Source organism: Aptenodytes forsteri, unplaced genomic scaffold (genome assembly GCF_000699145.1).
Source record: "Aptenodytes forsteri isolate BGI_AS27 unplaced genomic scaffold, ASM69914v1 Scaffold54, whole genome shotgun sequence".
Classification (NCBI taxonomy): domain Eukaryota; kingdom Metazoa; phylum Chordata; class Aves; order Sphenisciformes; family Spheniscidae; genus Aptenodytes; species Aptenodytes forsteri.
In genome coordinates, this window is record NW_008796044.1 from 10,703,109 (window position 1) to 10,719,569 (window position 16,461).

Consider the following 16,461-nt stretch of genomic DNA (forward strand, 5'->3'; position numbering starts at 1 on the left):
GAGTGCTCATTATGCACCAACTTAGCAACATTTTGTAATATTCCAGGACAATTTTTATGATCCTGGCTGGGGACCACCCCAAGCTGGAGGGAGGATTTCCTGACCCAACCTAGTTTGGGAAATTATTTCCTCTCCTTTCTGCTATCTCTGCAAGGTAACATTTTCCAGGGCTCAGACTAGAGCATGGTGGATATGCACTTTTACTGTTCAAATGAAGAATTAGAGAAAACTCTACAAGCTACTTCATGATTTGTCAGAGTGACAGTACCAAGCCAAGCCTCCAAATTGATGCTGGTTTTGAGATAACAAGAACAGAAAAAAAAAAAAAACCAACCTCATCTTGCTTTATGGTTGTCTTTTTTCTTTTTTTAAAGTTATCTATCTTTTTTGACATTTATTGTGTACATGGGTCACAATCGTTAGCTTTTATCTGCAAATCTGAGTCCAGATAATTCACTCTTTTAAGGCCATCTGTGAACAGAGATGGCCCTGTATTCGCTGAAATCCATACACCATAATTATTAAGAAAAATATTGTCACCAGTATGATAAAATTCTGATAAATGGCAGCCCAGGGAATAACAATAAACTGGGAATTTGTGTTGCAATAACTGAGCAAATATTCTGTGGCATTTCTGTTTAGATGACAATGTAAATGTATCCCATATGTATTAATAATTAACACTAGACAATGTGTTCCTCATCCTAGAGCTAGCACTGTCCGCCTCTTGGTCGTTAAGCCATCTCATCACTAAAAGCCCTCTCTGTTCATGTCTGGCATAGTCTCCCTAACGCATCACATTCACCACTTTCTGATGCAAAGGCCGCTGAATGGATTTGGTTTCAGCACCACACAGGTAAATTGGCCAAAACCCTGGGTGGATTCCCCGTGTGAAAGATGGGCTTTCTCTGAACATGAGTTAGTGAGATAGCTGAATATTGTGTTAAACATGGGATAGGATTAGAAGATCTAATGATGCTTTCCAATTTAAAACCAATGAGTGTAAGAGTTTATGGATCTTGTAATAACACTCAGTCTCTGATTCCCCAGTTCATTTCAAACCTTGATCTGCTTTTTCTTCCTTTGTTGTTATTCACCCTGGTGTTGGGTTCATTAACGACTGCACTGTGAGGGAGAATTTTATTGAAATACAAAATGAAGCGATATCTCTATCAGTGTGGTCAACGGACAGACTCACCTGGAAAGGATATTTATACTGACAGGGAATGATGATGTCACTTTTCACAATTTCCACACATTTAATCCTGGAAAGTTCCACACAACCCTTCAAAGTCCTTTTTTTCTAAAAGACAGAGAAAAGCACTTCGTTAATGCTAATGACTGTGGATTAAGTGAATAATGAGACAAGACTTGTCATGTCCACAGGAGATTTAATTTTAATGGAGCAGAAGCAAATTAACTGATTATGTAAGACATTTAAAAGTATAAAGAATTATTCTTATATATGGCATCTCTATATGAATTGCACATACACATACATATATGCACATACATATATTTTAATTCAGGACATGGATTCTTAGAGAACCAGTCAAAACCTTTGTTTGAAATTCATGTTTGTTTTTTTTTCTTCCAACAAAATGAAATGCCTTTTTAACCAAAAAGAACTATTTTCATGAAACATTCAGTTTACTAACACTCCTGTTTCATACTGAAAAGCTATAAAACAATAAACATTTAATTAAAAAAAATATTTGCATACTGAAAATTTCATTTACTGCATCTATTTTCCAAGAAACAAAACACTTCTCTGTTTTTGTTCTGTCTGGGATTTTAGCTAAGAAAAAATAACAGGAAATGTTGAAATAAATAATATCCTCAAAAACTTGCCGACAAAACTATCTTTCTGGCAGCCTCCGCTGTGTTATTATTCATCATATACCAGCTACCTAGATAACAGTATGGGCAGTTAAGAAAGGATAAGAAAAGAACAGACATCCAAGTATCCCAACTACCTTGGCGTACCCTATTTCCTACTGAATCCTTGGTGAATGGCACCCAGCTTTTGCAAGAGAGGGGTGAGGCGGACGCCGGCACGCGGCAGGCGGGAGCTGAGCTAAGGCTTGGTATCTGGTGCATGTTTCTGAAGGATTCACTGCAAATGCGTTTGCTCTTCGGAGGCAAACTGGTTTCCTGTTTTGATTCGTTTTCAGTAGGGATTAAACACTAGCTGTCTCCCAGCTCAGCTTTGTGACAACATGACGGAAATCGGTGAGATTTAAGAACCCCAAAAACATTGCAAAAGCTTCTGTTTTTCAAACACAGGCAACTGTCAATGGGAGAGAGCATGAACTTCAGCGACCACGTTGTACCTGTCACGGGTTATCATTCAGAGACACAGCAAGACTTTGGCAACTTCCTCACCCTCCCTCAGACCCCCAACCCTTTGTGTCCTTCACCCTCCAGCCTCCCTCTTGCCCCTTGCTCCCCACATAGCCATGATCCTGCAGCTCTGCCCCACTGGCAGCGGCCATCACCAGGGTAGGGTGCCTGCCCCTCTGCACAGCACCCCTGTGCCGACCCTCACTAGTGCGCCGTTGCTACATTCCATTGGTAAATTTAGCCTAAAACAGGGAAGCAGCTGATGCCGCTGGGGATGGGGTGAGGTTTGCCACAGTGCACTGTCAAACAGAGAGGCCCCAAGGCTCCTTATTCTTGCACAACTGGCTGGGTACTTTGCCTTTGTATACTTGGACTTGAGGAAAGGAGGGAAATTATTACAGTCTGGTCTCACATTGCTCTTGCAGAATTTTGCTGGTGTATTTGTTTTTTGTATTTGTATTTGCTTGCAGTTCAACCAGCGCCTCTGGATTTACTGCCAGCACCATCTCCCGTAGACAGCATCTGCCTATGTAGCTCCATGGGGTGGAGTGGGATTTTTTTATATCAATAAACCCAAGGCCGTAAAGCACCCATAAATGTAAATACCAATTAACTATGAAGAGTGTTACAAAGCCTTAGAAGGCCTTACTGCACCCCATTTTCACCATGTATTTTCTTTCATTCTTGTCTATTCACTTCTTTCTTCCAGACTTGGCTCCCTCTGTCTCCACAACCTCCTCTATAATTCGTTCTGCCCCCGGGACTCCTACCTCTTCCATGAGACACAAAGCCATTTATTTCCTATAAAAACCTTCAATTTTGCTAGCATTGAACCCTCCTTCATCTTATTGCTTTGAAGTTCCAGGGCTTAACCACATGCACTCCTCTGAGGCTTTAGGAAGCGATGCTGTGCCAAGTCACACGCTCTGCTTTTTCACTGCAAACTGGTTTTTGGTGATACCTTTCCATACTCCACTGAAAGACAGGGTCCAGCCTTCTTAAGGAGCTTTGGGCAGTCATCCTGCAGCTCTCATCACCTACTGTGCTCCTTTTAATCACGTAATTTCAGCAAGGGAAGCTCCCCATAGTCTCACATTGCAGTGCAATGTCAGGGTGTGTCTCACATCCAGAGCATTGCCTGGCAGATCCTCAGCAGATGGGACTTTGCTGATAGAAAGCAATTACAGTCCCGTAGCAGCACAAACAACTGGAATTACCACTCGCAAACTAGGCATTATCCAGAAACTGGGCTGGAAACTAAACATATCCCTGCTTTTGTGATGCCTGACTGCACTTTAATCCAACAAAAGCAAATGGGCCATTTGGAAGGGAGTGGAGAGAAAAAGCCTCTTAAATATGGTCTCCAAAAACCTCAGAGACTTGTTCCTAAAAAGGCTAGACAAAACATGCTGACAGATCTCCATTTGTTGTTTTCAGTCTGCCCGGAGTATAATTAAGTAGATGTTTTAGCTGGTCGGTCAGAAAAAACATCAGTGGTCTTATTGTGTAATGTGTGTGGAAAGATAACCAAGGCATGCTGCTGTCCCACGAGGAGAAGTACAGTGTGCTGCAGATCAGTCCATCCTGTTTTATTTCTTTTGGTCCGTTATTTGCAATAGTGCAATTCCAGGAAGCAGAGCTAACAGCTCTGAATGGAGCCAGGTGCGTTACAGGCCCAATGTATTACGGTCTTCATCATTGGTATTTCACCTCCTCTTGCCACACAGCTCCAGCAGCTCTTTCACTGATTAGTCCTTTAGTTTGTGTCTACTGCATAAACTAGATGACCACAATGGTCCCTATTTGCCTTAGATACTAGGACAATTGACTATAGTACAATTGACATAGCCCTGCCCTGCAACACAAGAAGGCATCTCACCATGCTTGCTTGGGGAATGAGCCACCTGGCATTTATCACATGCTAAGACTACACAACCACCAACACTGGTATTCACTCATGCCACGGCAGCTTGACCACCCAACAAAATTAATCACTTTTCACCAGCTCCTGGTCTGGGGCAGGGGAAGGAGTGGGGATGTGGAGCCCATGGCAGGAGGTTCAGTGAGCCGTCAGTGGCCGCTGCAGGTGACACAGATCTGCGCCGTAAGCACACTTCCTGACCACAGCTCTGCACCCTCAGGCTTCACGAATGTCTAAGATCTTGTAAGATATGGGGCTGTGCAGTCTGAGGAATTTGCTACTTTCTGGCTAACACTTTGCTGTTGCTATTTGTGAAGCCCATTCATCAAATGCGCTGCACCAAGCATTTAGGCTGAAGGTCCCTCAGTGGATGCTTAAAGTTTTGCTGAACCCCACTGTATTTACCAAAGGGCCCTGGCAAAAAAAGTAGCCACCAGAGCTGGAAGCAAAGGGAAGGGAGGGAATCCAAATGCTAGTGAGAGGTAAGGCAGGGGTGGGCAGAGCCTTATCTCAAGGAGCACAGGAGGAGAGAGCAGGCAGCATTTTCTGGCAGGCAGAAAGGCAGCATGCCATGTTTAATAAAGCTGGCTTGGTTCAAAAGTTATATAAGAACTTATGTCTTGTTTCTTTTGTGCTGGTGAGGGGAAACCCAAGCAATTAAGATTCATGCAGCCCCAAACTCCTCGGCAGCGGTCACTACCAAGGGCTCTCCACACTGCAACTGGGTTTTCCTTGCCTTGCATTGCTGGGTGTTTGTGTTCACCTCTCTCTCTCCCTGTACCTCATCCCCATCGCCTGCCCCGTCCCTTCCTTTGCAATGCTGGCTGCTCCTCCCAGCCCAGCCAGGCACCTCACAGCAGAAAGGAGTACAGTCCCTTCTGCAGCCCTGCTGTGTCCCCCTTTGGATACACGAGTCCTTCCTCCTGCCACGAGGTCCATCCATGAGCCCGTGTTTGCCCACTGCTCCCCAGTGAAGGCCCAGTTGCAGCTGGACATTTTCCCTTGGGAGGAGGGTAGGGGAAGACTATAGCTGCAGTGGAGTGAGGTAGGAAATTCCAGTCCTCCGTAAGCTCAACCGCAAAACCATTTATGTCAATAAAAGCATTTAATGACCTTCTTTGTAGCGTTAGGTTGTTTTTGTAAGAATCTGAGCCAAACGTCATTCCCTGTTCTCACTTATTGTCTTGACTAGAAGGAACCATTCTTAATTGGTGATGAAGTAGATGAGGGGTCTTTGCCTTGGCCCTTGGCATGACCTGCTTGTCATGTGTCACCTGCTCCCTGTCCCAGAGGCAGAAGCTGATTTTGGAGTTTCTTACTCTGGGTTTGAGGTGGTGAAACCAAACCAGGTTATTTTTTTTCACTGCTATGTCCCTCAGGAACAGGCCGGGGGCAGGGGGGAAGCAAAAGCTTTGACTTCTGCACGCCACTAGAATAAAGTGTATGTAAGTGTGAAGAGAGGCCTGTGTGCACATTGAAGTACTTTTAGAGTGGCAATGAGAGACTGCTGTGCTGGCGAGAGCGGTGCCTTCAACATCTACTGCAGGCACTGGCCTTAAGAGGACTAACATACCTCTGCAGAGGGCTTATAGTTGCACAGTGAATGCTCACTAGGCACCCATCCACAACTCTTATTAGTGACATGGTAACTGCGCACTGTAACAACAAATTAGCAATAACAATAATACAACTTAACCATATCATACTACCGTCACCTGTAGCTTTATCCTGCCAGTTTCTAAACTGTGGTACATGTGCACCATGGTGTGACGGAGAGGTCAAAATGGGCTTAGGAGAGGGCATGAGCTAGTTTCAGGGAGCAGAAGCAATGCAGCTGCCCTGGGGCAGTGCTTGAATGCAGGTAGAACTTCATGTGTGCCTTCGTAACAGGGTTTTTTTCATGAAAATCAATTCCCTTTCTAAAATTTGGAAATACAGTGCTCGGCTTCCATCTGTGTTGCTGTCCTTTGGCTGCACTTCCATATAGAAAAGTAGATTTACTGAACTTAAGTGCTGTAAATTCAACCTGGGATCTTCACACTTTTTTCCCCTTCATGTATTTTATGGCCCGTCATGAAGACTGTGCAGGCTAAGTTGTATCATTAGCCATGCCTATGCCACCCAACTGCTTTTAAGAACAGAAACACCTGCGCTGTTGATACATGGGCAGCAACAAGACAGAAAAAAAAAGCAGAAATCCTTTCCACTCAGCTGATTAGGGCTAAGAGTGTACAGAAGTAAAAACAGAGAGGGCTCCTGTGTTCTTAGTGCCCACAGCTGTGGCTGAATGCCCACAGGGGTGGATGTCTTAAGTAACAAAGCAACAATTTTATGATGTTGCTATTAAGAGCACAGTAACCAATTTTAAGTATTCCCCCAGCTATGAAGAGCAAAGGGACACGGTCACAGCTGGGAAGTGGCGTGGGCTGCTCCTGGCTCAGCACACGTTCTCGGGTAGCACCTAAGAGCAATAAGCTCGGGCTGACAATAAATGGAAGAAAACCCAACAAATCCCACCATAAGAATTCCTGTCTTCGGAATAATTCAGGCTGATTTCAAAATGATTGAAAAAAAACATTTAAAGTTGAAGGGTCTTTCTCTCATACAGCTGTCTCTGAGCTCAAAAAGGCAAAATAAGGTCTATGTTTGTACAGTCAGATCCTTCAGGATATTCCCTATCAGCTTCCAGGAAAACATTCGAGGCTATTTTTGTAGTTCTACTCTAAACGGCAGATACTGACCACTCCTGGAGACAGGCCACTTGGCTCATGGACCTCTGGTGTGATCTACAATCACACTTTTATACTCTCATGTGCTTAAATTAAGCTCTAGGAATAATATAGGAACATATATCCATTGCTTGCTCTGATTTCTCTCCACATAACTCCAAATTTACCATAGCCATACAGTGTTAAAGCCCTACTTGAGCTATTAAAATGTCATTTTATGGAGGATATGAGTACATGGCTTCAAGGCAAGAGGCACCATTACAGGTCTAACCACTGGTAGGAAATAAATGGGTCAACGAACAGACCACTCCAAAGGATCTGCCTGTCCCTTTGCAGACAGATTAATATCAACGTGAAGCAGAACCGTTGTGCAAGGTGTAATACCTTCCAATGGCAGAGAGCTCAACTGGATGTGGTTTGGTGAACATCATCTTTTTAAACTAGTGACATGTTACTGCCTTTCAGGTATGACATTCTTCAGGCCTTGCTGAGCTTCTGCAGTAAGTTGGAAAGGAATTTCTTGATTTGCTGAGCTGCCCAAATTCTGCTTATGCCTACGGTGTTGCAGAGTCTCCAGTTTATTTGCTACTTAGGCTATGGGTCTCTCATAGTCATGTGTTGGTGCCGAGACAGCAATTAAGAACACAGAAAATAGTCACTAGGAGCTTATGAGATATCACTGGAACACGATGGACTTATTTTTAATGGTAATTCTCCTGCTATGGTATTTTTCCACTGACCAAAAGACTCAAGCATGAACTTGAACCTCCTTGAACACTGTGTTGATACAGTTATTTTCTATCCCTTATCATATCCCTTATCTATACATTGTGGTATGTGCTGTTTTTATCATTAATGATTAGGATATTAAGAACTGTTGGTTGCTGGATTGATAGAAATTTTGCCTGAGCCCTAGCATTGTTCAGTATTTTGGGAGTTCTCTCTCTTATTAGGAACACCGATAGTTTGAGGTTTTATGGGAAATAAAACAATTCAAACAATTTAAAAATGAAATTTGAAACCTAAATTGAGCAATTTGAATTTTAAAAGAAAGCTGTACGGGATTTTGCATTTCCTGCCAATACTAAGTGCTTCAAAGGAAAATTGGAAAGACGTGATAATTTATAATAGTGGGATTTTCAGTAGAGCTCTGACTGTTGTGTTATGCTTTAATACCTCCAATATACCCTGTTATATTTGATATTTAAATCCCTAAATGTAGCTGCTCGGTTCACATGTCTGTCATGACTACTTTGTCCTCCTACTTGAACTAAAAAAAAAAATAAAATTTGTCTTACAGCTGTTTTCACATCTAAAGAACATGAAGGTGTTTTGGAGGTGGGCACACCCTGGATGCAGAGTGCATTGAATTGTGTTGAAGGACAAAATCAGCTGCAATCAGTGCCTAAGATGCCTCCATTCATCTAAGCAGTAGAGATGGAGAAGCACACCTAGGAGTCTGGGGGGGCAGCTGGAGGGCTGTGTCTGTACAGCTGTTTCACATCTAAAGAACATGAAGGTGTTTTGGAGGTGGGCACACCCTGGATGCAGAGTGCATTGAATTGTGTTGAAGGACAAAATCAGCTGCAATCAGTGCCTAAGATGCCTCCATTCATCTAAGCAGTAGAGATGGAGAAGCACACCTAGGAGTCTGGGGGGGCAGCTGGAGGGCTGTGTCTGCTTCACTGCTGCAACTCATCCATGGGCACTCCACTGCAGTCCTCAGTCGCTGCCATACCTGACTAGAGCAGTTGCAGCCACTAACTTCTTTTTGCCATGTTTCCAGGGACCTGCAAAGATCTCTTTGATCGCACCCTCACCTGGAGCACAGGACATGGTAATAGACGCTGAATCACAGCAGGTTCCTACATCAGAAAGTAAATATTTCATCTGCCTGCGAGACGTTACGGTGCTGCTTAATAATTGTGCTGCCTGCTGTCTGCACATACCGTTTGCATGCTATCAGTTTGCTCACCATGCAATGTCACTTCCAACGACTAATTTCAGTACCAAATCTTGTTTACTGAGGCCAATGCTGTTTGTAGCCAAAGCCTGTTCCATGCAAAAAATCTCAGTTTGTTATCAATTTACTCAGTTAAATTCTCAGTTTACCTGGGGAACATCTGCTACAGCCGAATTACTCCTACGATCCTTATAAAGTCCTATAGGCCAGATCCAGTGTTGCATTTCCACCAAAATAATTTAAAACCAAAGAAATCTAACTTTTTTTTAAAAGGCCAGAGATGTCAACTGAGCTACACTGAAGACCCGGACCTCAGACACTGCACGCTTAGCCAAGAGTTGGCCGGTTCACTGTTCACTCCTCCAGGCTTGCTAAGGTGTCCAATTTTCAGAATTACATGAGCTGAAAACAGAAGACATACAGGGGAAAATTGAAACTGTAACCTTTCTGCAAGGTTTCTACGGAACGAAGTGTACATTTTCATGGGCTGTGTGTATTTAACGTTCAAGTAAGGAGATCCGGTGGAAAAGCACACTTGGCCATAAGAGCATTTTTCTCTTGGCCCATCACAGGGCCTCACGCATCTGCAATAGCCCAGTATTTTCACTGAACTCCTACTTTAATATTGGACAAAACCAATTCCAGTGTTCGCATTATCCTAGGTCCCATCTGAGATGATTATCAAGGTGCACATACCTACTATCAGCGCAAGTGGTTTGACAAGAAAATCAATGTCACCATCAAGAAACAGAAGAAGAAAAAGGAAGATTCTTGGCTTTCAAATGAGCTTTCTAATATGATGGAAATAAGTCTTTTATGTTACATAAAAGCATATGGAACTACTGAATACTATATTAGTTTCTTCAAAACTATTCTTGACTCTAGCAAAGACTGGGAGGAGTGGATTGTAGCGAATGAAGGATTCAATGAAAGAAGGGAAGCTAAATTAAATTGACTAAATGACATTACTTTTTCATTTAAAAAAGTATAAGCTTTAAGGACAAATAAAAAAATCGGTCAGAAAGGATGAAAGAGTATAAAGCAACAGGCAGGCATTGCAACAATACCAGTTACAGTGTTGATTGCAATATAAAGCAAAGGCAGGCACTGAAAGCAAAAATGGCCACAGTGGAAAAGTCTAATAAAAGGCAACTATTAGGAAATCTCATATTTATTGTAGTATATTCATATTAGGAGGAATTCCTTCCTTCTTAAAGATATAAAAGAAAACATGGGTTGAAGATTTTGTCTCATCTTTAATGTTCTCCGACAGAAGAAAGATTTGAGCTTTGTAATTTAAAGAAAATGCAAGTATCTGACATTTGTTGGGAAGACATTGCTCAGAAGTAATTTAAAAAAATTCTTGAAAGATTAAAGAACAATAAATACCTAGGCAAAGATCTAGTAGGAGCAGAACTGGGTATGCACAGAAAGTGCAAAAAGAAAATTATTATAATCAAATTCTGGAAGATAAAATTAGCTATTCCAGCAAAAAGGAGCTATTTTTACTACCAGATTCTACCACACATTTGTAGAGTTAGAAGGGCCACAGACACCAGACACAGAACAACCCACATTTTGCTTAAAGCAATCTTGTCTAGACAATATCACCACCCTGAATCATGCCGCAGAAGTCGTGAATGAAAACTGCAATAGACGGGAACTTTGTAAATATCCAGAAAAACATTTGATAAGACGCATCGGAACAGGTTGCCCAACGACGTGAAATCTCTGTCCTTGGCTTTCAAGCAGTGGCTAGTCAACGCTACAGCCGACTTGTTCTAGTGTTGGCAATAGTCCTGCTCCGAGTGTTGATCTAATGCTGGCCCCGTGTACGAAGTCCGACTAAATGAATTTAAGAAGTGCCCTCTAACCAGTATTACCATGATTCTGTGATTTCACAATAGAAATGAGGCTCATCGTGGCAAACAATATGAACTTAATCCTCCCTCAACTCCAATAATACAATTTGGATTATTAAAAAATCCATTTTAAATGTACAGAGGTGTACTAAAGGATTCATTTAACATTAGGCACAGGTTTGTACCTTGTCTCCATCTTATTTAAGGTTGTATTGATTTTATTACATAAAAATTCATTGAAACAGGTGTGATGTAGACAGATGCCAAGCCTGACTTCTTAGTGGGTGATATGTGTATTATTAATAAATTAGTTGGAGATATGCATCAGAAGACAGATGGTACTGCAAATTCTGGCAAGCAAACAGAACTTGTTAATAAATACATGACAAGTTATGAAGAATGATGCACCTACTCAGATATGTATTTATTTGGAAGCTAGTCTTTAAAACCATGATTAAATTCGCTTTAGATGAGGATTATCGCTTCATGACTGTTAAGGTATTCACAATACACAAAGCAATGAGAAATTGTATGAACGGTCACTCTAATTAACAGGAACATCAAAACGGAGATCTTCAGAAGAAAAGTCTTGGTCTGTTTACATTAGAGTCTTGGGGAAAAAAACAAGTCTTTCCAGGGCAGGGTGGACAAGTCGGATTCTGTGTAGAATAATCAAGGTAAAATGGACTTCTGAACCAAGGAACAAAGCGCTGCTTTTGTTACCGTGGGTGGCTGGGCTGTTGCAAGTAATCCAACGTGTAGATAATGCAACAGAAGCAGCTGAAGCATTTTTAGGATGCTGATAAAAGGCTTTTCAGCCAAGTTTATTCCTTTGTTCTCCTGGAACAAGAGACTGAAAGCAAATTTCAAGACACACTAAAGTGCCATCTTTATATCTGAATATCAAAGATCTGAATGAAAGAGCCCAGGACAAGGCTGACTTATGCTGTGTGACCTCTTGAGCATCTGACCAGTGTAGGAAGAATAGTGCTGATGTAAATGAAAAGGGAACTCGGTCCTTTTCTATGTGCTCCTTTCATTGCTGCCTTTAAAAGCTGGACTAGTAATAGCCCATGAGTGCATGAAGATAAAAAATTTAAAAATATTTATGTGCCTGAACTTCCCAGGTGTTAGGTGCAACTTTCCCAGCCCTGCAATACTTCTCAGAATGCCTGTATAGGGCAAAATGCCTATTTTTGAAGAGAGAAAACTGTGGCGTAGGGACGTGGAACACTTCTCCATAGTTGATACAGACAGACCCAAGCACTCTCCACAGGTCTGAGCCACCCCAAGATGGGCAGCCCTGATGCAGAGATCATGTAATGGCAATGGTACCACATTAGCACGGTACCAGCCCAGAAGACAGTGGCCTATTCACTAAGTATGGCATCAACCTCAGACATCTGTGCCACTTTTAGACTACAGCCAGCTTGAAATACAGGGAGAGATGCTAATTTCTGGCTGTCCCCACCCAGCCAGGAATGTGACATGCTGAATACTACGCAGGAACCTCTACTTAGTGTCTGAAATACTAAACTATCTCTCTTCACTCTCCTGTCTGCTAACCTGAAGGATTTACCAAACACCGTAAGCGGTTAGGCGAATGGGATATAGGTAATTCACCAGTTTAAGTGGTTTTGCTAAGTAAAGACATTTGAAATTCTGTCCTAGACACCTCTCCAAAGGGATTCACTTGTCTGCTTCTTCTGCAGTACTGCAAGTGTACTGGCACCCTGAGAGCATCACATGGTGCCTTCACTGTCAGTTATTCTGGTGAGGATCAAACTCATTGAAAGAGTTAAAATGATTACTCCCATGTGCTTGTTTACTCACATGCACAGTAGCTATAAAATCAGACCCTGGAAACGAAGAATTTTTGCCCGTGGAATTGATTTGCATGTTATAATAAAGGCACTTCTGATGTATTTTAGTAGAGATGGGGGCTGAACACGTGCCTGTTATCAGGGCTTTGCTTTATGTTAAGACAGCCCTGCATTGTGCACTGCGTAATGAATTCCAGAAAACACAGTTTCTTATTGTTGTCAGTTATTGGGGGCTCATTCTCCTAATGAGATATGTAAATATCTTTCATTAACATTAATGGCGATTGTGTGCTTGGCCCCTGAGGAGAACAGTGCTTTCTGTCTAGCTATGGCCGTTGTGACAAAAATGCTATTACAGTTATTGCAAAAATTTGCCTTTGTGTTGTTGGTTGTCTGGACAACTTTTGGTATCATTTACAGAATTATCCCTGCACCTCTTTGGCCTGTTTATTTCCTTGCTTTGGACTGCTACAATAAGCACTTAAACATCTTTTTATACCCACAGCGCCAAAATGCAGAGAAAGGGACTGGGTGCTAAACTCCGTTAAATACAGGCAAAACATATAAGCCGGGGTTAACGCATGAGCATATGCTTTACTTCAAGCCACCCAACTGAAATCAGTGGGACTTCTCAAACTGTTAAGCAGTTTGCTAGTTGTTTTACCTGACTTTATGCACAGGCTGTTTGCTACTGACTGACCGGGGACCAGAGAGGTGGGTACTGTACAGTACTGAACTCTGAATACAGTAAGCCACTGGACAGGTTGGTAAGGGGTTCTTAAAGAAACTCATTGAAAACTCTTATAGCAAACATCCACAGAGATTTCCCTTGAAAAATACATACTTTAAAAGCCCAGAAAGTTGCTGGCCCCATCTATATGGTGCAGTACGCATGCCTGAGGATACTCCCCATCACTGCAGCCAGCTGGCAAAGAACAGCGGTGTCCCTACCGCTCTGCCCTAAACCTCCAGAGCAGGGGGACCATATGCAAACTGCCTGTTGGCAGTGGTGACAGCCTGTGCTAACCCCTGCTGGCCCCACAAATTATCTGAGAGAGTCCCCACGGAGCAGAGCCAAACCCATGCCAGGGCCTGTGCTAGATAATGAGCACGCTCCCCGGTCCTGGTTCACTCACAGGGATGGGCATAGCCTGCTTGTCGGGCAGGTATCGTAATTTTCCCTTCACTAGCTGTGAACTCAATTGCTGGGGGTTCACTCCGTTCTCAGCACAAAACAAGATGGTGCCTGCATGGGCTGCCCTAAGCTTTCCTCTCCAGAACAGCAATGACCTGACCACATGGAGGTCTCACCAGGATCGTCTAATTTTGGAGAAGATTACTGAAGAGGCTGAGGATCGGTTCTGGGAGTACTTCACAGGATAAACTCTTTTCTCCCAATTTCATACAAAGTTCTTCTATTCATGTAACAAATTGATTTTGACAGTTTGTGTCAGAAAAAAAACAGTGTTTCATGGAAAATCAGCCCTGTAATTACAGATATACCCACCGTCCCTCAAACGTGTATAAGGGCCTAAAGTTACGTGTGTTTACATATACATGTCTACACATATATAATATGTGCATGTTTAGAATACATAATATATAACATGAAGTAGATAATATACCAAACCATCATCTTGCCTAACTGACATTTAGGAAGACTAGGGCAGAAAATTTCCAGAGACATTCACATAGCGTATGAAATCTATGCCCCACTGAAAGTCACTGAGTCATATTTTCCAAACTATTTCGGTGTCTAAAGATGCCAACAGACACCTACTGTAATTCCGCAAAAGTATCTAGGCAAAGTCTATGTTGAATTCATCTCAAGTCCACCAAGACTCAGAAAGCACCGAAGAAAACTAGTTGTGAAGACTTCACTAAATACCTACAGCAGAATCACTTAGATGCTTGTGAAAATTTAACCCAGAATAATTAAGTGGAATAGTTATAATGGAATTTAAAATCTTAATGGCATTTGAAAGATAGTTTGGAGAGCAGACAAAGAGAGTCTCAAACCAAATATTGACACACTACGCAGCAATAAATATTATCTTATTTAAATATGGACGTGAGAAAAACATGGACTATAAAATAAAAGCAAGAAAAACATTTTGTTGGGCATATTTGAGAGAAATAACCTGCAAGTAAAAATGACTGTTAACCCTTCAAGCTGGTATCCAACCTCAACTAGGTTATGATAAAATACAAGGGCACATCATACTTCACTTGTTGGGTTCAGTTTTAACTTAATTTTCTGCAACTGGGCAAGATCAGATGGTCTGAAGTTGCCAGTGCTGGATAGCAAGCCAGCACGATCCCCAGTTCTGCTCTGCATACAGTAACAGTGCCTAAACATAATGGATTAACAGCATGTTCAGTGACTGTTGGAAAAACAAGCAATATTATTTACAACTGTAATGAGGCTCAGCAAACATCCAGCTAAATAGAAGAAGGAAATAATTCTCACTTCACTAGAACACTTAGCACAATGGGGTGCACAGATTGACTTCTAATTTTCTTCATATTTAGCAAATCAAGGAAATGCAAGCTTGGGGAAACAATGCCTAGTCTGAGCACGGATCTCATCATCGCATGCCTTCTGAAGCTAACTCTGAAGACTAGACATGTTACACACGGCAGCTGAATTCATTTTAAAATGCAAGACTGGTCTCCTACCAGCCATCAGTCTGCTGCCCTGAAGAAAAGAATGAGAGAGTGAAGATCTGTGGATGACTTTTTTCACAGATGTAATTAGGATACACTTGTGATCTTTGCAATACACCACTCCAGGTCACCCCTGTACTCGTGTGGACTGCCAGGCACAGGCTCACGCAGCTGTTACACACACCGGTTATAACAGCCTGTGCTAAATTCCTACAACAAAACTAGATTATTTCTATAAAATAGCAAGGTAGTCTTATTCCACCAAATGCCCATTGACCAGAAGCTCTAAATGACCCATTTGACCATTCCGCATTTTTCAGTGAATGGTGCTGTAGTAAGGACCAGAAATGTTAATAAAATTTAACAAAGATCATCCTTCCCTCCATTAGCATCCTTCCCTTCCTTTAACAAATCTCATCCCTCCCTCCACTACTCTATTATAAGAGAGAAAATGGCTGACGTACCCCATGGCGATGTTCATAGTAAGCCAACTTGGATTTGGTTAAGACAAAGAAGCGCACTTTAAAGTTGGAGGGTGAAGTCCTTCTCTTCTGCTGGGATTTTTTGATCAGCAGTTCCTCCAGGAGCACACAGTTATTCATGGCCGAACCAAAAATGGTCCTCTCCCAGGACATGGGATGTCTGCCCTATGCGCTGAGCGCCCGTCCAAGAAAGAGATGCAAGAAGGAAGACAGTTAATTTAAAAAAAAAGAAAAAAAAGGTGTTCAAAAGGCAGCGTAGGTGCTTTGAGCTTTATCTTCCCATCTACAGCAAAGCTTCCTTTCTGTCAAACTGTAACCACATCCTCTCTGAAGTCATAAAACGAACAGTGCATGTTGAAATACACGCTAAGGTAAATGTGGAAAAAATAACACTTGAGGGACATTCAGTAGATGTGAGTCAATGATTAAGGATTAATTAAAAAGAGGTGTGGCATGATTAAGCACCTGTCTCCTACTTGCCCATTTAGTAAATAGAGTTATAAATGCACACACTGAACAGGGATGTATAGGGTGAGTGTCTCTCCTGTCCCTTTAGAAGTAGGTCATGCATCCATACTTCTTTTTCAAAGGAATGGTGCCTTCCCAGTATTTAGCAGTTGACTGTGTGTCTCAGAGATTTCATACAACTTATTTTGAGAAAGTTTCCCACA

At 42.1% G+C, this 16,461-nt stretch overlaps 1 protein-coding gene across 1 annotated transcript in view; it reads right to left on the reverse strand.

The window, feature by feature from the left end:
• Nucleotides 1-15,943, reverse strand: part of ITK (IL2 inducible T-cell kinase) — a 32,555-nt gene extending 16,612 nt beyond the window's left edge. Inside the window, exons 1-2 of the mRNA XM_009285788.2 lie at nt 15,773-15,943; nt 1,199-1,303 (exon numbers count right to left, since the gene is read on the reverse strand). Coding sequence (XP_009284063.2) covers nt 1,199-1,303; nt 15,773-15,943 — 276 coding nt within the window. The remainder of the gene's footprint in view (nt 1-1,198; nt 1,304-15,772) is intronic.
• Between the last annotated feature and the right edge of the window lie 518 nt (nt 15,944-16,461).